The sequence below is a fragment of the Maylandia zebra genome, linkage group LG11 (genome assembly GCF_041146795.1).
Source record: "Maylandia zebra isolate NMK-2024a linkage group LG11, Mzebra_GT3a, whole genome shotgun sequence".
NCBI lineage: Eukaryota > Metazoa > Chordata > Actinopteri > Cichliformes > Cichlidae > Maylandia > Maylandia zebra.
Window position 1 is genome coordinate 22,461,331 of NC_135177.1, and position 22,399 is coordinate 22,483,729.

The window sequence follows — 22,399 nt, forward strand, 5'->3', positions numbered from 1 at the left end:
GCGGCGCCGCTGGCTGGAGTCCCAGCTCACCGAGGAGCGGAAGGAAAAGTGTTCGTGTGTTGACGTCAAGAAGCCGCACGTGAAGTGTTCGGTGCGGGTGACGGAGAATAAAAGCAGCATATGTTCAGAAACTTCTCAGCTTAAAAGGTTTGTTTAAAGTGTTAAAGAACGGCTGAAATGGTCAGCTGTAAATGTTAGCTTTTCAGTTAGCTTAGCATGCACTGCTCACAGGGTTAACTTGGGGTTAGACAAAACTATTTTCTGTACTCGACAAAGATGCTTCTGCACAATGTGTCATTTACACATGTACTTAGAAATTCATCAACAGTGGTTTAAATATAACTGAGGTCTGCAGTCGCTTAAATCTAAGTGGAAACTTGTTGTTTCTGTTCAGTAATGTGCAGTACAACTTTTAGCCTAGATAAGACCAGTTCTGTTGTCAGATTGTAACTACCAAAAATAATGTGGTTGCTATCGAAATATATCGACATAATCTGAAAAATAAAACAGTAATTTTTTTGCGTTCATTTTGTGTCACATTTTCTTTTTGTGACAAATCAGTTACACTTGGAAACACGAGTGTGGGGAGGTGTGGAGAGACAGTCGGTAATAATAACAGTAATACGTGATATTAGGCGCCTTTCAAAACAACCAAGGTTACTTTACGCTGAAGAATTGAAAAACAATATAAAAATAAGAAAAGATCGATCAAGTCAATAAAACAATATATAAAATCAGTAAGAGCAGAGGTTTAATATGATAGGTGGAAGACAGTCAGAGTGCATATGCCAGTTTTGAGACGAGATTTAAAAATGAAGAGAGTCAGTGTTGTGGATTTCTGGTCGGATGCAAGTCCAGAGGCGAGGAACAGAGCAAATGAAGCCTCTAGACCTCATGGTAGTCAAACAGGAAAAGGGCGACGAGATCGAGAGAAGAAGAAAATCTGGGATTGTGGATGAGTGTGTTGATGTGCAGAATTTCAGAGGGATGTTGCAGAGTGATGTTCTGTAATCAATAGGATATTTAACTGTGAGCCAGTGAAACTCCTGAAGTACAGGCATGTTGTAAGAAAGTGAATTTCTGGATGGACTTGAGAAGGGAGTTAAAGATGTCGATGGATGACGTAACCAGGATGGTGGTACTATTGAGTGTGAGAGATATACAGAGGTAACTAATGTTATAAAGACTGAGTGAGATTACTGCTGTGAGTTTGGAAAGAAAGTATTGCATGTCAAGCAAGATATGTGGACTTCAGCCAGAGGGGAGGGAGAAACTGTGGAGTTGTCATTGTTAATTTAGCTACAACTGTACAAAAAGTCAAGCATTTTATTATCAATATTACATGCCAGTGCTGTAAGTATTGTTTGGTCTGTTCATGCTGTTGGCAAACTAATTTAGGTAATATATTTTAAATCAGTTTTACAATGTGAACAAAATTTTTGGACTGTGAGAGCAAGCTGGAGTACCCAGAGCGAACCCACAGTGTTTCAAGTCCCCAGCTGTTTCAAATCCCAAGCTGGCTAGTAGATTCAATCCCAGGACCTGCTTGATGTGAGGTGATGGTGCTAACATTGGCCTAAAATGATTTATTATTAACTATAAATCAGATGTTGTAGTTTTTATGCTGTACTTGCTGCCCATGTTGGTCTTAATGCTGCTGATGAATTTCATACAATTACCAGGAAATGGACCAATTTGTTGATAGGGCTTCAGGCCTTATCATGAGTATTTTTAGGTCATACGGTTCCCATTATTAATAACATTATCATTATTAATGAGTAAGATGTTATTGTTTGTTTGAAGTTAGCTGCTTCAGGATTTTGCCTACTGATCTGTACTAGGGATGAGTATGATAAGATTTTGCTGATGGCAGTGACACAGATTTTGCTTATAGATCCAAGTCTTTGTTGATTCCTAATCATTTTTTGTTGTTGTTTGTTGTTTTTGTTGTTAAAAAAGGGTTTTCAGTTTCTGTTGTGCTTCAGAGTCTCTGAGTCTGAAGTTGGTATAGAACAAGTTAAAAAAAAAGTGATGCATGTGATTCAAGCGTGTGAGAAGTCCACTGTTAGAGACACATCCTACATTGCTTATTTTAGCATTCCTTTTTTAATTCTCCCCTTTTGAATTATATTTTTTTGTGTTCTTGTAGATAGAAACCATATATTGTTTGCACCTTCTAGTAAGGGGACACAAATTATTATGGGGTTTTATGTACATCTTAATATATGAACACATAGCAACCAGTGATTTGCACATAGCAACAGCAGTCCACCTCCGTCATAATAAAAATATATTTCACACACTCCATAAAAAGCATTTACTTCTCTGTAGAAATGTGTTAGTCTTTACAGAGATAAGAGTTTGGTTTTTGCAGGGGGCGACTTATTTAACCTTAAATTACAGATCTCTTGTATCCTGATATGATTCTAATTTCAGGTTTATTACATCCAGGTGTTAAGAAAAATGACACTATATTAAAGGAATATAGAGGAATACTGGAATGCTGTTTTTGTACTGATATAAGTAGTTACTTACAGCTATACTAGATTTTAGACCTTTCATCACCTGTGTGTTCCTGTTCTTTTGTTTGTGCAGATGACAGCCCAAGAAGTGCGCCTGTGTGGTCTTTTGCTGCGGGAGCACTTTGGAGAGGTGGTTGAGAAAGTGGGAACACACCTGCTCAAATGTGGAGCACAAAATTTAAGAACCATCATTCATGAAACTGGCCTCTCAGTGGACTTGGTAAGGAGTACTACACCAACTCTGCCTCGGCTTGTTAAGCTTGCTGAGTTTATATTTATTGTATTTATTTATATAACACTGTGTTCCAACAGCTATGGCTTTATGGCCATTTATCTGAAAATTCTGTCGTCTTACATTTTTATTTGTTAGAATTATTATTTTATAAAAAGCTAATTAGATATGATAGATGGCTCTATAGTGTAGGGGTTACACAGTTGTCTAACAAGTGTAGAACAGTACAAAGTAGCATTTAAGGGCATATGGTAATTAAGTTGAATGGAGCTTTGCATAACGAACAGAAGCAAAGATGTAGTTTTCTGAGCATAATACACTGGAAAAAAGGCAAAAAAGCGCACATAATTTGGAGTTACCTCATTAAATCCTACTTTTACCTTATTAATTAGAATAGATTTTTAAAAAATGGTTAAGCTGCAGTTCTTCTGCAGAGACCTTCATGCTTTGTGGTGCATAGTCTAACTCGCTGGATTATAGGTATTAGCCTGCCATTGGTCACATATTTTACACTCTTATTAATCTCCAGTCAAGTTTTGTCAATTTTACCTTTCTCAAAAGAAATGTGGATCTAGAAACAACAACATCTAAGCTAGGAAACCAGACAATGAAAATAAGGAAAATGTCTTTTTTTGTTGTTGTTCTCTGCATTAGTGAAACTTGAATCGCATTGAATTCTGTCTTTACCTGACCGTTGTCAGTTATATTAAATATCAGAGGAAGCGATAAACTTTTTCCCTTCTTTCATTTGTTTATTTCCAAATCCAGGTGAAGAAGTCTCTGTGTGTCCTCGTGCAACACGGTGCCTCTACGTTCAGTTCAGGCCGCAAAGGACCCGGGAGCCCCACAGAGTATCACGCCAGCTGTGACCGAATCCTTAGGATTCTTCGCTACCCACGATACATCTACACTGCAAAAACCCTGTATGGTGACACAGGAGAGCTGATCATAGAGGAGTTACTACAGAGAGGCCACACGACGATGAGCAGCACCGTTAAGACGGTGGCAGACCGCCTCACGCAGAACATGGCAGGTCAGTGTTGGCATCAAGCAAAGAACACATACTTCTATCAGTGGATGTTTTGACAGCTGGATTTTGGTCTAGTAGATGGACATGCCATTTGCTACAACCAGTGTTTAAATGTTTATGTGGAAAAAAAATGTCAGGATTAGCAATTAAGGTTTCAAATGAATATCTCCCAAAAAACTTGGAGGCCTGTGAGTGAACCAGAAGTCCTAATATCTCTTTTGACTTTATCAATGTTGGACTTTTGTTAGAGACTCTAGTACTTGCACTGTCTTTGTAATTTAGCTGTGTGAAAAGGGAATTAAATATGACTTGGGTAACACCACTTTTTCTCTGTTGTTGCTGCAGAGGGCCTCACCATGGATTACAGTGAAGTGTCCTCGACTTTTTCCAAACTGGTGGAGACCCATTTTCTTCAGCGCTGCCCTCCATTGCCAAGAGTGGGAAATAAAGACAGTTCTGCTCCAAGTGAGACTCCTGCCACTCCTGGTACTCCGGCTGCTCCCGTTAACACTGCCCCACCCACACCAGAGAGCTTCCCAGAATGCTATAAGGTACCTAGTGTGACACTCATAGGGCGGGGCAAACGCCAGCTCGCCAGTGAGGATGGAGAGGAGCAAAGAAGCGCAAAAAGGGCCAAAATGGATCCACAGGTTAGTTTTTTTAACCTTTTTGGTTACTTTAACAAATTTGCAATGTCCTCCGTCCATTATATCTACCTTCCCGCTTATCATTCATGTGACCTTTTATTTCTCTGTTTGCCTCTCATATGCTCTGCTTCATTCGGCTCAGACACATGGTGACGAGGGGATTTACTGGCAGGTGAATTTTGAACGGTTCCATCTCCACTTTAGAGATCAGACCATCATCAGTGCTGTTGCAAACAAGCTGGACCAGGTGATGGGAAAAAGTATTATAATTTTTAATTTAAGGACACTCATTTACTTTCTTGCGTTATGAAGATTATTTTGTTGATTATTATTGTTCATTTATGTACACAACACCTTTTAAAAATGTGGTTTACAAAGGAAAAACAAAATATGCTACAACATTAGAAATATAACAAATGTCCACAAAAAACACAGTAGAGAGAAATAGTTTATTAATAAAAGGTACATTTTGATCATACATTTAAAGCTGCTGCTGGTTATGCAGGCATTAGTAGTTCAGGCAGGGAGCTCCAGACCTGAGAGTCCTTAGTGCGAAGCTTAGTCATTCATAAGAAAATATGGATGCCACTGTTATGTCATTAATTCAATTAATGAAGAAGTCATTATGAGTAGCGATGATATGAGCCTGCTCTTATTGTGAAAGAGCATGTTATAGTCACTATAAATGCATATATAGTATAGTATATGTGCGTATACTAGAATGATTTATTATTGTGATTGATTAAGAATTTAATGACTAATTATCTTCTTAATCCTCAATATGCAGACTAGCAGTGAAATAGTGAGGACCATGCTGAGGATGAGTGAGGTTACAACCTCGCCCATGGCCACCTGCACAAAGCCCCTCTCAGCCAATGAGATCTTCAGGTCCCTCCCACCCAGCTACAACATCCTCAGACCCATCTTAGACCAGTACCTCACTCTGCTGGTGGATGACCCGGTATGATCTGCAAACACCATATTATGTTTTCTGATCTTTTTTGTTTGTTTGTTTTTTAAATAAACAAAAAACACAATGTCTATATCTTCTTTTCCTCCTCTTTTTTAAGATGGAGTTTGTGGGGAAGGCTGGTGAAAGCGGAGGAGGGATGTTTGTTGTCAGTATCCTTTTTCAGATTTAAAAGGTCCTGAGCATTTTCCTATGAAGCAGCACACTGGTTGATATGATTTAATTCAGGAATCACGGTTGCTTTTCTAAGCTCCTCTCTCAGATCTGCACAGAGCACTGGCCAATCTGGCACGGGCCACACTCGAGTCTGTAGTACAGGAGAGGTAAGCCGGTGTGTATGTTAAATAATATATATAGCTGTGAGTGTCCTATTATCACCAGCTTCGTGTTACTGAAGTCACTCTTAATCTGACATCAGGTTTGGCTCCCGGTCGGCTCGCATCTTTCGTCTGTTGCTAAGAAAACGTCACCTGGAGCAGAAGCAGGTGGAGGACTTTGCTATGATTCCAGCCAAAGAGGCTAAAGACATGCTGTACACACTGCTGTCACAGAACCTGGTCCAGCTACAGGTATGCGGATGATGGACTGTTAGTTGTTTCGGTGTACTCAGAGAGAACCCACACATGCAAACTCCACATAACTGGTTGTGCCACTGTTGGCAGCAAGAACTGCAATCAGCCATTTGCAATAATTTGCCAATGAGTCTTTCAACATTGGGCCTCCTCACTGTGGAGGCCCAATGTTCTTTACAGAAATATTTTAATTCATTCAAATTTGAGGTTTTTCCAGTACGAACAGCCAGTTTAAGGTCATGAAAAAGCATCTCAGTTGGATTTAAGTCTGGACTTTGACTAAACCTTTGCACAAGCTACTGCATAAACTGAGTGAGTCTTGGATAATCAAGATGTTTTCTTGGCAAATGTTAGTCAAGGTTTGTGCTCTTTTTGGTCAGCAGGTGTTTTGTTCTTGGATCTCTCTCAATGGCGCTCACTGTGATTCGCTGGAGTCCCAAAGCCTTAGAAGTGTCTTGTAACCTTTTCCATGATTGAAGTCAATGACTTTGTTTCTCAGCTGTTTCTTTAGATTGTGATGCTTTGCTTTTTGACAACTTTCAGCCTATTTCACTTTGTGAGACAGCTTCTGTTCAAGTGATATGTAATATATAGGTGCTTCTTTAGAACTGCATTTTGTATTTACTCAGCTTATCTTAGCTGTCTAATATTATTTGGTGATCTGAAACATGTAAGTGCGACAGGCATGCAACCCCCCCCCCCCCCCCCCCCCCCCCCCCCCTTGTTTTTCAGGAAATCCCAAAGACTCCTGACTACGCTCCCTCTCGCACCTTCTATCTTTACACTGTTAATCAACTCCCGACTGCAAGAATGCTGCTCCAGAGCTGCTACAAGGTAAAACAGTAAACTCATTACATGTAGCCTTTAGAGTTCTGAACAGAAGAAGACAGCTAATTGTCTTTCATTCTGGTATTTGCCTCCGGTAACATTATCTCTAAATATTTTCCTTCTGCAGACCGTAGCCAACCTCGTAGAGCGACGCCTCTTTGAGACCAAAGAGAGCAAGTGAGTCTTTTCATTAGTGATATATTTTGATGCATCTCACTGCAAGGCAGATAAAATCTTTTGTCTGGCACGCACGTTGCTACAAAGAAATGGGTTGACGGTTTTTGGTTTACAGGCGCTTGCTGGAGAAATCTCAGCGAATCGAAGCCATCTTGGCATCTCTGCAGGTCAGCGGGGCCGAGCCCGAGCAGCTAACTGAAGTCGAGGAGATGATCACTGCTCCTGAAAAGCAACAGCTGGATACCTTAAGGCTTCACATCAATAAGTAGGAAGGCAAAACAGAAATTCTCTTTTCTAAAGGCGACAAGGCTCTTCGGTGGTTTAATCAAGTCCTTTTTTCACTGTCTTTTTCTCCTTTAGGTTAGATTCTGCAGAAAACCAAGTAGATGAAACCATCTTTCTTCTAGAGTCCTACATCAACTCAACCAATGCATCTTCATGACTTATACTTTGGAGTTTTATATTTCATCCATGCAGTTAATTTTTGTGTATGATTTCTGCGTGCGTGTCAAGTATGACTGTTTTATAGTTTATAGCTCGAATGTTTCTGTTTGGACTGAAATAAAATCAGATTTTTTTGCTTTACCTTTTTGTTATTACATTTACATCAGCAGTGAATAAATAAAGAACAAGAATTTGTCTTTAACTGTTTTAATTAAAGAACAAACAAAAACTGAAGAATCAAGTGACTGAAATATAAAACCATAAAAATGTCTGCAAGTTAAATAGAAGGACTGTGGTTTAATACACTTTGCATTACTTTAAAATTAGAAAAAGATTATTTACATAAGTGCCCCTGACCCTTGAAACAGTGGGTAGCGCATTACTGTTGAACCCCCTCCCCGATACTCTTTGGTCCTGAAGGCCCATCTCGGGACTATCTTTGTGTCTGCCAGGAGGGCTCTACTCATCTGACAGTCTTCATTGCAGATGAGTGTGTTCTTGGCAGCAGAAGTTTTGCTCAGTCCTCATGGTTTTCATCCTCTTCTCTCTGTTTGCGTGTGAAGAATCCAAGCTGATAAAAAAACAAACAGAAAACAAGAAATTGAGACAGATTTACTACTTTCTGATATTTTCTTGAAGGAATCTGATGTGAAATTTCAGCTCCAAATACCTTCCACAGTATGAAAATAATGAGGGCCAGCAGCAGCAAACCCCCTATGATGCTACCAATCAGAATCCAGAGCGAGATGGGAATAGCTCGGCCTTTCAGCACTTCCAGCACAGTCTAAGGAAAAGAGATGAAGGGAGAGATTAGAGGAAATTAATTTTATGCATATTGTGCTGCTCAGGATTCTCTTGGGTCTTACCTCCCTCCAGACTGTTCCTGCGCTCAAAGTAATGAGGTTAGTCTCCTGAGCTGTGAGTCGATATACGCCTATTATCTTCACTGACTTATATTTGGCCTAGAGGAAGAGGCACACAGATTATGACCAATGTTTGTGCCACAGGAGCACAATTTAAAAATCTGCGTATGTTTTGTTACTCACATTTCTGAAAAAATCATCATGAACTCTGCGGCTGACCCGAATGATGGCATCCTTTCCTCTCGGAAGCTGCTTGACTTGGCACACGACCTCTGTGCACCATGACCTGCTGCAGTTCTACACACGAAAACATGTAAACATGAGCCATATTAACATCTTTGCTTTTGCAGTGTTCACCAGCAGCTCTGTGGCAATTTAGGCCCTTACCAACATGTCATCCTGCATCATGTCTTCAGGATGAAGGGGGCGCACATCTCCCTGTCTGGCCTTCAGCTGTGCTGCATCACTGAGCACGCTGCAGTTCACCGTGACCTACGGGGTAATTTACATATGTCAGGTACGATTTTAAAGCATGATAAGAATACACAGAAGCAGTACTCACGTTTATTGAGAAGACATCGGTGACAGTCATGAAGACTCTGTCACCTGCAGCCACAGAGGGCAGATGCAGACGCAGCTCCAGATTACTCACAGAGTAACAGCCGAGATTCTGCAGCTATAAACACAAACAAAGCTAAAAAGTTTGCCTTGTCTTATTTTTCTTACTGTGATTATAATTATATGTTTTTATTGGGACCTATATAGAGGATATACATTTACCCTGAGATGTGTGTAGAATTCTGGTCCAATTGCTTCCGACATTGTCCGAGTAGGATGGACCTCATAGCGGTTCAAATTAGATTCACTGCAAAAACAGGGAAAAGATCAGCACATAAATGCAGAGATAAACCAGTTCATGAGTTGAGCTTAACTAGATCGATGCTGTACAAACACACCTGCTAACAAAAAGGTCTGGTTCATACTGAACAAAAGTCTGGAACTGAACACTGTTGTCCCCCAAAGTGTCTTGTCTCTCCACACTGTCACTGTAAGACAAAAGAAGGGTTACGAAAGCGTCTCAGTTTAAATGTCTCCTAAATACTCCAGCATCTCAAAACGTGGATGCAAACAGATGAAGACAGAATTATTAGCCCCCCTATTAAATTTTCTTTTTTTAAGTGTTTCCCAAGTGCTGTTAAACAGAGTAAGGATTTTTTTTTTTTTTTTTTTTTTTTTTTTTTTTTTTTAAATGACATCAGAAACAGCAGTATGCGACATTACGTGATGGCAGAGCTTCAGTTCATCCTTTGTCATTTTTTTTTTTTTTTTTTTTTTTTAAATAAATAGGACAGGGGGAATGAATGAGAGAGAGAGGGGGAGAGAAAGAAAGAAAACCAAAGGGGAGAAGAGACGGTGAGAAGGGGGGGGAAGAGAGAGAGAAAAAAAAAAAAAAAAACTCCTGGGTCACCTGTATGGAGAAAAAACAAACAAACAAACAAACAAACAAACAGAGGAGACAGCAAACAACAAAGAGCAACATAATAATAGAGAAAACAAAGCACCATCACAATAAACTAGCTAGTCATAGATATCAGTATTTACTAAGTAATAAACGATATTGTGCAGCACGCAAGATAGACAGCGCACAGTGTGCTTTGAGGCAGCAGCCAGGAAAGCTTTAGTCCGCGTCTGTGAATACCCATGTGTGCATACCTGTGTGGATCAGCATGCTTGCATTCCAAAGGTTTCTCCATGTAATGATCTGCTAGGGAGTGTGGGGGGGCCACAGCCCCGTCCTCCAGGGTGTGAAGCGGGTATGGAGGAGATCAAAACTCCAGACATCCAGAGGCCCCCAGAACACAAGAGACCATGGAAGACCAACAGAGGGGCAGCCGCGCCACTGTCCCAGTAAGAGCTGAGGAGAGTCCCAGATGAGGGCTCGCCCAGCAGCCGCGGAGCAGAAGTCAGGGGGAGTTGCAGTGACGCGCCCGTGAGCTCCGCCGGCCCCCAGCTGCGCCTGAGTGACCGAGCCCTAGGCCGAGAGGCCGGGGGCACCCCACCTCCAAAGGGGCCCGAGCGAGCCCCAGGCCCCAGGCCCCGACAAGCGGCCGCCAAGGAGTGAGCCGGTGTGTACCCGGACGCCCACCCCCAGACACAAAGAACCACCAACACACCGACACCTGAGGGAGTCCGCCACCGGCAGGGGAAGTGGTGGTGGGTGGAGATAGGCCTCCAAACCTTGGAGGGCCTGAGGTGTCCCCAGAGAGGTGGCGTCTGATACCCAACCTGACATATAGACACAGACATACAGGCACACACAGACACAAACATCCATTCCCACCCTCATGCTCTCATATGCACTCACTCCACACTCAACCAACGTGGAGACAGACATAAAGAGACGCTGTACACACAATCACACTCCCCAAGCGTACTCTACAAACCGGGTCTAGGTACCCTTGCCCCTGGAGGGGGGAATTGCACCCAGACCCAGGTGGTGTTACCCTTTTCCCTGCGGTGGGGAGAGGCAGACCACCCCGACTCCGCAGCAGCAGGGAGGCCCCACACCCCAGACCGCAGTCGGACGGCCAACTCCTCCTACTAGCCCTCCCGCTCCAGCAGGCCGCAGAGAATGGGGGTGGGAGAAGACTCCAAACCTCCCTTCACCCGCTCATTGTAGTGTTGATGCATGTGTGTTCTAAGGTGCATTTAAAACCCAGGAGGGCATGGAGCTACCTGCCAAGGAGCAGCAGGTAAGCGCATAGTCCCTCCTGCTAACCCTCAATGACTAAGTGTATTTAAAATTGAGAGGTGGGCAACGACGTCAGGGGTGAGGTATACACCCTGATGGTGATTTGGACTCCGTGATTGTGCCCACCCCCAAGATCCTATATGTATGTGTAATGAGAGTGTGAATACTGTGAATGTCTAAGTTGTGGGATAAAATTGAGGCAGAGGCAGCCAGAAGGGGACGGGGGGGGGGGGGGGTAGCCTCCTCTGCACCCTGGTGACATACCCCCACTCCAAGGCCCTGCATGTGTGGGTGGTTGTGGAGGAGCGGGAAGAGGGAGGCAGCTGGAGATGGGGAGGGAAGGAAGGGAGGGGCAGGTAACCCCTCCCTGGGGCCAGCTCCCCCGCTGACCCCAGTAGGCACTCCCACCCTCCGCGACCCGCCAGGGAAGGGGGGCCCAGGCCCATCAGACCGGGGCCCAGTGCAGTAGCGCCCCCCGGCTCCACAGAGCCCTGGACAGTCCACCCAACCCCACCACAGAGAAAACTACACCCACCCCACCAACCACACATCTTCCAGACTACATAAGACGGTAAACGCCCAGGCTGAGATCTTCCTCCACCTCTCCTGTATCTCCCCCTCCTGCAGAGAGTTCCTGAGAGAAGAAAGCTCCTGCCAGATGTGACCATCCCCCCCACCAGTTGAAGAGCCCGATTTTTTTTTTTTTACACGGTTTTTCCAAACATCTTACTTTTACTTTGAATGCTTACAATATTTTACTTTGCACACATAGATAAAATTATTTCACAAAAACCAGAAAATACCAGTTTTTTTGCTGTAAAACAAGCTGGAGTCAGTCTCGCATGCATCTCCTGAACAATCCCAGCACATTCTTCTTTGCCCAATCTCTCAACATTTTATGTCCTCTGGCATGGACCTTGGTCTTTAGTTCACCCCACAGATTTACAGTGGGATCCAAGCAATAGCTTTAAGCAGCCCAGTCAGTAAAGTTCACGTTGGTCTTCTGGAGCCAGTGATTCACCAGCAGCGTATGTTTTGGGTCGCTGTAGTGTTGGAAGACCAAGTGACAGCCCAAACCCAGTTTAGCTGCTGACTGCGTGAAGCTTGTTTAAAAACTTCACATATCCTTCTTTCTTCATAATGCTTTCCACTTTGATGAGGTTCTCAGTTTCAGGCACACTGAAGCATCCCAACAGCATAATACACCCACCACCTGTTTCACTGTGGGGACGATGTTTGTTGGGTTGTACGCTTCGTCCTTCTTTCTCCAAACACAAGCAGCATCTCTGTGGCCAAAGAACTCTAGTTTTCGTCTTAACTGACCACAGGACGTACTTCCAGTACACATAAAATTCCAGCTTATTCCAGTTTATTCTATATTACTCCAGTTTATCCCAGTATGAAATATTTCTGCAGGTTGTTCTTAGCATACTTTAGTCTGGCTTGAAGATGTCTCTTATGTAGAAGTGGCGTTTTTTGTGCTTTCTTGCAGTCCATTCCTGCCCAGGGTGGCGTTGACTATCTTCTTTGAGATTACATATCTTGACTTGGCTAAGTCATTCAATAGTCTCTTGGCAGTTGTTCTGGGTTTTTTTTTTTTGACACATCTCTCACTAGTTTTCTTTCCAGAGTATTTGAAATCTTTCACTTCCTACCTCTGCCAGTCTTTTCTGTTCTGTACTGTTTGGCTCTATTTGAATTTTGTGATGATACTTCTTACTTGTGAGCAGCAATAATTCTTTTTCTCAAGTCTAAACTGAGGTATTTTGTTTGTTGCATGCTGTTTTCTCAAGTGACAGCTCAAACCTTTGCTGTAGGTTTTATATTGTGTGCAAATTGAAAGATAACCTTTAATTTTACAAGTTTTGACCATTACAAAGTTAAAGCACATCACTGAACAGCACTGATTGGTGCTATGGCTCAATTAAAAAAAAAAAACAGTCAGTTTTTCTAATATTTTTTTCAAATATTGTCCTCATCTGTAAATACTCCAGCATCTCAACACGTGTGCATGCATGCTACTTTGCAGACAGCTACCTGGATGCATGGAGCTTCATTTTCACTTGATTGTGCAAAGATGTACAGCTGAATTCAAACTCCAACAGGAAGTTAACCTGCAAACAAAAAAGAGAGCAGCAACTTGCTGAAGTGCCACATCTAACCTGGAGGAAGAGAAGTATGTGTGGGCTGAGTTGAGTGATTGATGGAGCTATTTCCTCAGCACGAACGTACCTTTGACTGGGAGCGAAATACTGGATAACTGACATTGCATGAGTGGCTGTTGGCGCTAAGAGCTGTGCACTCGATCTTGAAGTGGGCAACCTCCTACGATGAAAGAAAAGACACGAAGAAAGAGAGGATCTGTGCATGTAGATAGATGTTTATGGTTACATGGTCCCTCATGTAATAGCAGTACATGTGCTGTATTTACCCTGATGCTAAGGCTGGAGAAGTGGAGGTTGCGTGAGTAGTGCAGCGTCAGGCTGGTGTTGTAGGCGTTTTCCAGTCTGTTCTGAAGCTGCACCTCCACTGCCAGACGCCTACGAGGGCTGCGAATCACATAAGGCTTTTGTCTGTGGAGGAAACACAATGAAAACTCACTGAGACCAAAAAAAGGGAAGAGAGGGAACACCAGAATATCTCAGTTCTGTACCTTGTCCCAGAGATGTCCATGTGTGCCTGTAGCACCAGGTCAGTTGTACACACATCATCCTCACCACAGTCTTTAAAAAATGGGATCTGGACAGGTATGGGAGGCAGGAGCAGCATGTTGAACGAATGTGGACAACAACAAGGATATATAGCGCTAATTTTTGTGCCACTCACAGATTTGTTGATAGTAGTCGGCCACCCTTCATCCAGCACGGGACCACTTTCTGTGTTGTTGATCTTAAACCACAGTGAGAAGCTGATAGGACGAATGTAATCTGCTGTGTCCTACATTGAAGACAGAAAAAATGTAAAAAACAAAACAAAGAAATGTGACTTTCCCATCCTGCTGTGTATGAATGAAAGATGGAAGGTGTGTACCGACACTCACATAGACATGGAAGGGAAGTCTGTAGCACAGAGTTTTCCCTGTCTGGGCTCGTACAGCCAGCTGGGTCTGTCGGTGGGAGCTGTCATCAAACAGCGCCCGTGCTGACAACTTCCTGTCATCCAACATGGCCCGCACCCACAGATCTGAAGAGAAATCATGCAACTGAGGCAAAAACTCCATCGATAGGCTACTTAATGTAGGGTTTATAAAATATATACATATATGTATAAAATATATATAAATGTGTCAACCAAAACTGTTGCTGCGTGGTCTTGGGGAGCGGGACACGGCTGTAAAGCAGGCGGTGGCATTGAGACAGGCGGATTCTCTGCCTCCTCTCTGGCAGGTCTTCTGAATGACATTAATGGAGTGCGGCTGGAAGGACAGACTCACATTGATCTGGACGATGCTGCGAGAGCTAGAGACAGAAGGGACAGTCTCAAAAAGCAGTATTTATCCATTTATGTGCACAGTTATAATAGCCAGTAGAAATTTTTGTTATGATTCTAAATGTGGGAACTTGTTGTTTATAGATGATACACAAGTTATGTTTTATATGGCTCCATTATCTAACACTGCTTGCACTGCTTTCTGCCTGTTACACTTTCCATCCTACCCACCTGAGCAGTACAGCACTTCCCTGCGCTCCCACTGCCAAGTCTATTAGGTCATCTCCATCCAAATCCAATTGAGCATTCAAACTTCGGCCAAAATACTGCAGGGAGGGGGAAACTGATGATGCAGCTATCCGCTGTGATAAGGAGAGAGACAGGAATTAGTCTAAGTTCTGAGATGCACCAGTAAAACTTGCAGTTGTAAAAAGGGGGATACCTGTTTATAGTTGTGGATGACATAAATACCGTCTCCGTGATAAACATAGATGGCCCCCCGGTGTTCATCCTCCAGTGGGGCTCCCACCAGCAGATCCGTGAAGCCATCATGGTTCAGATCTGGAGTGGGTGCCAGTGCATAACCAAACCTGGCATCCTGGGACTTATTGTTTGACTTCAGCGTTCCATTGGATACAAAAATGTCCTCCTGTGAGACACGAAGAGGAGGAAACAAAGAAAGATGAGTGGATGGTAACAGGAGACCCTGTAGGAGAAAAACAGGGATATCATTCATTGTTGTATATGACAGGAATGTTTTCATAATAACTGATATGAAGGTGATCGATCCATGCTGCTGCTGTCTTACTCCATTGAGAGTGTAGATGTAGACTCGTCCAGCCTCCTTGTTTCCTGACCCAAGGTACATTGGAGCAGCAACCAGAAGGACATCAGTGATGCCATCCTGGTCGATGTCTAGCCCACACACTTCACTGCCGAAATACGAGCCAATCTAAACACAGATACATGTTATTTCATCTTACCGCCAGCAGGGGGAGCGCTTGCTTTAACCCAGAGAAATCAGACTCCTACTGTTTGCTGCTGAAATATTAAAAGCAAAAACAAACTGAAGGGAGACTCAAACAAGGGCTTTACCTGCTCTCCATTAAGCGCCTGCACAATGTTGACATCGCCTTCATCGCTGAGTTCAAACAGAATGACTTTGCCTTTGTGTTTGAATCGAGGAGCTCCAGCTACATACACCCTCTTCCAGTCACCAATTATCACAGAGGTCACCGTGTAACCTGGAAACGCGTATGAACACACCTCATTCAGCACTGAAAACCTAATCTAAGGCTCTTTAAGAGTTACATTAATGCTGTATCTTATATTAAACGGAAAGACCAGGAATGTTTACTTTGTTTGAAAAAAGTTGTTATTTGATATTTTATAAACCAATATTTGCCATTCTTTTTAGGAGAGTGGGGACGACTCACACTCTCCAGTATGGTTTAATATGGTCATCTGCGTTTGTAATACCAGGGTAAGTGTGAGCCATTACATGATTGTTTCATCAATGAAGATAGTTTTTTTTTTTTAATTTTTTCTATTTTTTATTCAATACCACACACAGTAAGTGCAAAAACCAAAGCATTCAGTGTCATGTTTGGTGGTATGATGTGTGGTTACCTAAATAAGCAGCATGATTTTTGAGCTCCAGAGGAAACTCGCTTTCAAAGGCCTCTCTGGATGGCACGATTCGCCCATTGGTCCCTTCTTTCAACACACCCCCATCCCAGTCATAGGCCCCCACCATGCCAAACAAAATGCCATCCTGAAGAATGGAGCAGGGAATGAATGATGTGCAGAGATAAAACTCAACTAATTGCTGGCTCACAAAGAATTAAATAAAGTTGGACTTACATCTAGAGTGTGCGTGGAGAAGCCGATCTGAGACATCTCCATGTGGAACGAGCTCTCGTTGTAACCCAGCGTACCTAAAGGAGGAAAACAAGTCATTCCGTGCTCCTTTGCCCATCTCCTCCCTTCCCTTTCCTCTCTCTTTCTGATTGTTGGCATCCTCACTCACACTGAAGACAGACACTGGAGGTGGCAGACATTTCCTTTTTTCCTGTCTCTTCCTCTCAGATTTCCCTGAACATTGAAGGGTGGCATCGCTTTTCATCGTCCTTCCTATCATCTTCCCACAAATACTATGACAGCTGAACATGCCCTTTTTCAGTTTTCACTGCTTTGTTCATCCATGTACATCCTCCCCACACATTTCTTTCCTTATGTAATTTTCTTTGCCAATTAGACAGATAGAAAGCTATCATTTCTTTAATTTCACCACATTTATTCTTCAACACAGTCTGAACTCTCATAGGCAAGTTTTCTGTAAGCAGTCTTCGGGAATAGTTCTCCAGGCTTCTTGAAGGAGATTCGGAGCTCTTCTTTGGATGTTTCTGCCTTTTGTTCTGTTCTCTGGCACATTGATCCCACAGTGCTTCACTAATGTTGGAGTTCAGGGCCTCCATTGTATTTTATAGAGGGTCATTGTCACCTGGTCTGCTTTGTACACATAGATGACAATTTGGATGAAAAACTTTCTGATTTCCAACGAGGCTTCAGTGGATCAGGTGGATCTCTCCTGTCCTGTGTCTGGACTTTCAGAAACTGTTCCCTTGCACTGCTTCTTTTGCTCTACACATGTCCAGTTTCCTAAAAACTTTTAAGAACACACTGCACATTATGCTAAGTTTTTTTCTGTATATTCAAAGAAACGGGGAAACATTTTTATGTATTTGTCTGTTGTGTGTAGACACAACACTGGTTCATCCATTCAGTCAGGTACCCTTTTTATGCTTCAGTGTTAACTGGCTTCACAAACAAAACAACTTTCCTCAGGTGCATGGGCAGAACTGAAAATTAGTAAAAAGAGCAGCCAATGTCCAAACAAAAACTTTGAGAGCCCTTTGAAAACCCTGAAGAACTATTGCTCAAGACCACTTTAAAAATGTACAAGAAAATGTAAAAGAAAGTCTGAGTGGCCACTCAAGACTTTTTCACAGCACTGTGCAACCATTCAGTCTTTCTTGCTTGTGAGCAACAGCTAGCACATTTTATGCAGCACAACACAGCAGGTAAACTGCTGAAAAACCATGTGGATTGAAAGTCACCTTCAAGAGTGAAGATGCGATCTCCCAGTGCATCAACAATGTCGTTGAGCGCAGCTTCGTCCGTAACATTGAAAAAATATTTGTCATCAGGGTCGCTGGCGATGAACTTGATCTCCTTAATGAAAGTTTCAGGGTCTTGCTGTCTCCGGATGTAATGACCCAGGACCTGAAGAAAGTCAGAAAGGTAAAAGATCACATGGGAAATGAATGAGCACATAACACAAGCTCAGCAAAGTATTGATGAAAGACCACAGATGAAATTCTGATGTATACAAGCAGGTATCAGAGCAATTGCTCATCCATGTTTCTGCTGTGACTATCAGTAAAATCGACTGAGTTTGGAGATGTGCCAGTTTCTGTGTCATTTACCAATAATTAAGTGATACCAAAGTCAACAAATCGAGTGGAATGCATAAGATGGAAGAAAAAGGCAGCCACCAGAGATTTGTAAATGAGGAGCACAGGCCTAGCTGCGAGGTGAAGAGATGACTGATCCAGAGAATATACTGCAGCGGCAAAGGCTTATGGCTTAACGCCTGAAGTACAAATGAGAAAATTCCATAAGAGAAACCAAACCCAAGATCTCCCCCTGTGACTTTAGCTGCCAAGCAAACTAAGGAAATCCTCTGTTTTCAAAGGGCAGGGGTGCAGTGTGTAACATAAAGGCGAGCCTGCGTATAAATATGTACATTATGAACTTGTAGAAGTTGAGAAATTCCACGCAGACTGCCAAATACTGCGAGCTCTCGCATGGGCATAAAAGGGCAACAGGGAAAGAAGAACTGTAAAGTAAATGTAACTCTTCTGATTGGTTTGTTTCCACTTTACAAGCTTCCAAACATACGGTGCTGCCTAAATGCTTTAGCCTCTGGGCTGCACTGATGTAAAAAACACAATTTTCAGTGACCGGGCGCTTTTTTTGCTCTTGTTTTGAGAGCTCCGACCCCCTTGGCGAGCCATTTTCACTGCGCACACACACGGGCTGCAGCACAGAGAGCAACATGAAAACATGGCTGCTGTTATAAGCAATAATTACCTCTCATCACTTTGACTTTTTTGGGCAAACATTCAAACCACCAAACCCACCCCATTCACTGTCGTTTGCTTCAGCCATTTTTTGTTTGTTTGTTTCAATATTTAAGTCTGTGACTGTGTATAAAATGTCTGCTCTAGCAGCACCTTAAATATCTGTCACTACCTGTTTGATTCCCTCCATGAAACTGTGGTTCACAAAGTATTTTGTTTCTGCAGCATATTTTATTACTTTCTCCAGGTGATTTTTGGAGCCAAAGAGTTTCTGGTATCATAGACACAATAAAATTTCATCTGTACTTCTCAAACCTTTTGTCTTTTTTTAAGAGACATTTTTCTCTATGATTCACACACTTTCCTTAAGTGTGGTAAATGGTCTATATTAAAACTGTTATCCAGAGAAACAGTGGCTGTAATAGCTGCTACTGGATTTTCAGAGTGGCGTTAGTTTGCCCACTAGTTTGGCTGATTAATTATTTTCATTCAAAACTATTGAATGAAAATAATTCATCATTTGCTTTGTGGTTGATGAATCCAAACAACTTTCAAGATTCATCAGTATCACCAGAATCAGTTGTGCTTTGAATTTAGTCCTAACTGGGAACTGCTGGTGTCCTAACAGACCAAACCAGGGGTTATGCTGAGTAACGAATCTCCTTGGTGGGCCAAAGAGCCAATGCAGGCTGAGTGTGGATAAGAGGAAAAACATGGATCAAAAAATGTTGAACAAAAAGTATTTTGTTGTAAAATAAATAAGTAAAAAATGTATATGGTGATTCTGTACAGAGCTTTGAATCTTTGTGGAAGATCCAGCTTCTTATCATGTTAAGAAAATAATAATTATCTCAAAGTAACAGATTTCTGTGATTATAGCTCAAACTATTATAAAGAATATTTAACATTTTCCTTTAACAATCACAGAAACGCTACAGACTTATCTGCATGCTCTGATACCACTAAAAGCTGCTAGAAGAACATTTCTATCTTGGCCCACCACTGCTTAATGAACAGACTGAAATTAGTTCCTTAGATGTTTTCCTGTAGCGAAACATTAAAGGAAGCAGATTCAGGGAGACATGGGAGAATATTCACTGATGATGGCTTGATTAAACTGCGGGATTTATTGTTCCAGAGGTAGGGCTTACTCGTTGTTTCAACAGAACAAGTTATTGAAACTGACTCGTACTGTAAATAAGCTTCTCCAGTCAGTGATCAGTTTATCTGATCTTCTCTAATCTACATCTGTTTCCAAAGTGGCCCTTTGCCACTCTTCCTGCATGCTTGGCTCATGTTCTCCTCTTCTGCGGTTCCAGCGGAGCCTTTAGGTTCGTTTGCTTCTCTTGTGGGTAGGGAGGGGTCTGCAACCAGTCCTGCCAACTAGAGTCTGTCTGGCTCTCAAAAACAAACCACGCCACCACTCGGTGTTTTTCTGTGTGTTGAGGGGGTCGGGTGGGGCTGGAAAGGAAGAGTTTTTGTTCCCAGTTGGCTATTTTAGTAGACCCAAGTGGGTCATTTTGTAATTTGGAGTTATTTTGGGGTGGGGTGGTGTTGATATTGTCTGGTTCATTCGGGGTGTATATATTTGCTATACCACTTTCACACAATGTGTGAGGAATGCCAGGGATGCGCTACACATCCTGCATATGGCGTCGATTAGTTGTCTTTTTATTAGTATTGTAGAAAGAATTTCTGAATCAACAATTTGAGCACCACAAAACGCACAAATTGTCAAATAAACCCCCAAAGATTATCGTTCTGCTGAGCTTGGACAACATGCACTCACAGCGATGGCGTATCGGGTGATGTTTCTTTCTTCGCACTTCTCCAGAGCACCTTCTAGTTCATCGCCATCGTGGGACTCTCCATCTGTGACTACGATCATCACCTTGGTGGCACCCTCCCTCGCTCCACGCTCAGGACTGAAAGCCTCTGTGCTACAAAGAATGAGAGAGAGACATATAAAGCTTTAAAAAAATATACGTCAGTTGGTCCTGCAGATCTTGTGAAACAGAATCAGATCTTAGACGTGGAGAACGAAAGAAAAACGGAGTCAAAGTGTAGCTAGGAAATGGATGAAAGGGAGGCTACCAGTGAGTATCAAGTAATTTAAATAGACATCCTCTGTAAGATAACACACGACATTAATCCTTTCTCTGAGAAAAAGAAAAAGCTAGTAAAACACGGAGTTTGAGTTGCTTTCATCGAGCGCGATATAAGTGGCCCAAGTCACAGCTGGACCTTTCCACAACTTTATTAGTCCAACTTGACACACATGCATCAGCTGCCAGTTGACTCCAACCAGTCACTGCGTGCAGTGTGGATGTGTCACTGCACACAAGAACCACATTTGTGCATTCCAGTCCAGCTGTGCTATGACACACAGACGAAAACTTGACAAACACACAAACAGACCCGAGCTGCACCCCATTTGTCTGGAGGAAACCTGTTCTCAGTGGGAGCTGATTCAAGCACTGAATAGGGTTGGTAAGCCTCACACACACACACACACACACACACACACACACACACACACACACACACACACACACACACACACACACACACACACACACACACAGAGTGAATGAGGCAGAGAAGTCACTGCTAGTGAACTCAGTCATTTTCAGGCCTAACTCCAGCCCATGACTAAATATAACGTTGTGGTCAGCCGCAAGAAACTCTGAGTTAAAAACAACAGTTTCCCCTATGCAGTCTGCAAATTACATAGGGTGCAGAGTAGGAGAGGAGAAAGAAAGGAGAGGAGTTAAAAGAAAAGGAACAAATGAACGAGAAAAGTCACATTAAGATGAGGGAAAAAAGCAACAAACAGAAAAACTACAAATACACGAATGGAGAATAATGACAATAATGGTACTATAATGCAAACTATAAGTTTTCATTATAAGAACAAGAAGAATAAAGACAGTAAAATTACATCAAACATTATGAGTGCAAAACCCACTTCGTTGTGCTTATCGTTAAAATTTAGTGAATTATACAGCAGAACAAATGTGATGGGAAAGATTGAAAAGAACGACAGAAGAGTGGGGGGCAGTGGTGGAGACAAGATTGGGGAAAATGAGGATACAAGAGACACAAAAACAGGCAAGAAACAAAGGAAAAATAAAAGGAAAAGCAAGAAACAGATGAGAAAGAAGGACAGGGAGATGAAAGAGCAGAGAAAGTGATGGGAGCTAATTGGGAGGCCTGGCTGTATTTACTAGCCATTTTATGGAGTCATAGCAGTGTGGTAATGACACAGCACAGCGGTTTGTGTGTGTGTACTTTAGTTGTTTTTCTGCGTGTGTGTGTAGAAGGGAATGGTGTGCGTCTCAGACGGGTGGAGCGATAAAAAAAATTAGTGGCAAATCCAATTCTAGATGGGTTACTTCATGTTAATGAAGCAGTCATCTAGTCTGCAATCAAATTGTACTCTAGTCTGGTACTAGTCTCATTTCATTATGCAAGGAGATACAAAACAATCAAGTTTTAGGTAAAGTGTGTAACTACACTATACAAGTGGCAGTCAGATTCAGGTCAAGTCCTTGACTTTCCTCCCACAGACAAAAAATGTTCCTCATGCGAGCCGTTATTGTGAGCTATGTTTATGATTTAAAGTTAAAGTACTTCTAGCAGAGTGAAGAAGCACATGCATAATGTTTGGTGGTGTCATTATTGTGATACGGGATGGAATCTGCAAATGTTGTCATCTTTGTGCCTAAAAATCGAGAGTAAAAACCAAAGCAATCAATGGGTGAAACTTCCAGACAGTCACAGCTGAA

At 42.4% G+C, this 22,399-nt stretch overlaps 2 protein-coding genes across 2 annotated transcripts in view; one reads left to right on the forward strand and one right to left on the reverse strand.

Annotated features, from left to right (window-relative positions):
* The first annotated feature begins 6 nt into the window (after nucleotides 1–6).
* On the forward strand, nucleotides 7–7,563 carry polr3c (polymerase (RNA) III (DNA directed) polypeptide C). Its single transcript, XM_004541238.5, has 13 exons — nucleotides 7–147; nucleotides 2,596–2,742; nucleotides 3,523–3,787; nucleotides 4,130–4,434; nucleotides 4,574–4,678; nucleotides 5,219–5,392; nucleotides 5,502–5,553; nucleotides 5,664–5,724; nucleotides 5,820–5,970; nucleotides 6,706–6,807; nucleotides 6,929–6,978; nucleotides 7,094–7,243; nucleotides 7,339–7,563. The coding sequence occupies exons 2-13, from the start codon at nucleotides 2,596–2,598 to the stop codon at nucleotides 7,418–7,420; spliced, it is 1,644 nt and encodes a 547-aa protein (XP_004541295.2). The 5' UTR covers nucleotides 7–147; the 3' UTR covers nucleotides 7,421–7,563.
* Nucleotides 7,564–7,613: 50 nt separating this feature from the next.
* Nucleotides 7,614–22,399, reverse strand: part of itga10 (integrin, alpha 10) — a 32,742-nt gene continuing 17,956 nt past the window's right edge. Inside the window, exons 8-30 of the mRNA XM_014412063.3 lie at nucleotides 20,401–20,551; nucleotides 17,586–17,751; nucleotides 16,330–16,403; nucleotides 16,096–16,240; nucleotides 15,562–15,710; nucleotides 15,275–15,418; nucleotides 14,909–15,115; nucleotides 14,698–14,828; nucleotides 14,329–14,495; nucleotides 14,078–14,220; nucleotides 13,864–13,974; nucleotides 13,691–13,776; nucleotides 13,469–13,610; nucleotides 13,270–13,362; nucleotides 13,075–13,151; nucleotides 9,242–9,331; nucleotides 9,066–9,150; nucleotides 8,848–8,961; nucleotides 8,673–8,777; nucleotides 8,469–8,582; nucleotides 8,289–8,384; nucleotides 8,093–8,206; nucleotides 7,614–7,993 (exon numbers count right to left, since the gene is read on the reverse strand). Of these exons, the coding sequence (XP_014267549.2) occupies nucleotides 7,940–7,993; nucleotides 8,093–8,206; nucleotides 8,289–8,384; nucleotides 8,469–8,582; nucleotides 8,673–8,777; nucleotides 8,848–8,961; nucleotides 9,066–9,150; nucleotides 9,242–9,331; nucleotides 13,075–13,151; nucleotides 13,270–13,362; nucleotides 13,469–13,610; nucleotides 13,691–13,776; nucleotides 13,864–13,974; nucleotides 14,078–14,220; nucleotides 14,329–14,495; nucleotides 14,698–14,828; nucleotides 14,909–15,115; nucleotides 15,275–15,418; nucleotides 15,562–15,710; nucleotides 16,096–16,240; nucleotides 16,330–16,403; nucleotides 17,586–17,751; nucleotides 20,401–20,551 (2,758 nt within the window). The 3' untranslated portion in view covers nucleotides 7,614–7,939. The remainder of the gene's footprint in view (nucleotides 7,994–8,092; nucleotides 8,207–8,288; nucleotides 8,385–8,468; nucleotides 8,583–8,672; nucleotides 8,778–8,847; nucleotides 8,962–9,065; nucleotides 9,151–9,241; nucleotides 9,332–13,074; nucleotides 13,152–13,269; nucleotides 13,363–13,468; nucleotides 13,611–13,690; nucleotides 13,777–13,863; nucleotides 13,975–14,077; nucleotides 14,221–14,328; nucleotides 14,496–14,697; nucleotides 14,829–14,908; nucleotides 15,116–15,274; nucleotides 15,419–15,561; nucleotides 15,711–16,095; nucleotides 16,241–16,329; nucleotides 16,404–17,585; nucleotides 17,752–20,400; nucleotides 20,552–22,399) is intronic.

What these genes read in the sequence shown, in the direction of transcription:
- polr3c (XM_004541238.5), top strand. Translation starts at nt 2,596, where the DNA reads ATGACAGCCCAAGAAGTGCGCCTGTGTGGTCTTTTGCTGCGGGAGCAC. An exon ending in CCTCACGCAGAACATGGCAG is followed by an intron (nt 3,788 to 4,129) that starts GTCAGTGTTGGC and finishes TTGTTGCTGCAG; the next exon opens with AGGGCCTCACCATGGATTAC. An exon ending in GGGCCAAAATGGATCCACAG is followed by an intron (nt 4,435 to 4,573) that starts GTTAGTTTTTTT and finishes CATTCGGCTCAG; the next exon opens with ACACATGGTGACGAGGGGAT.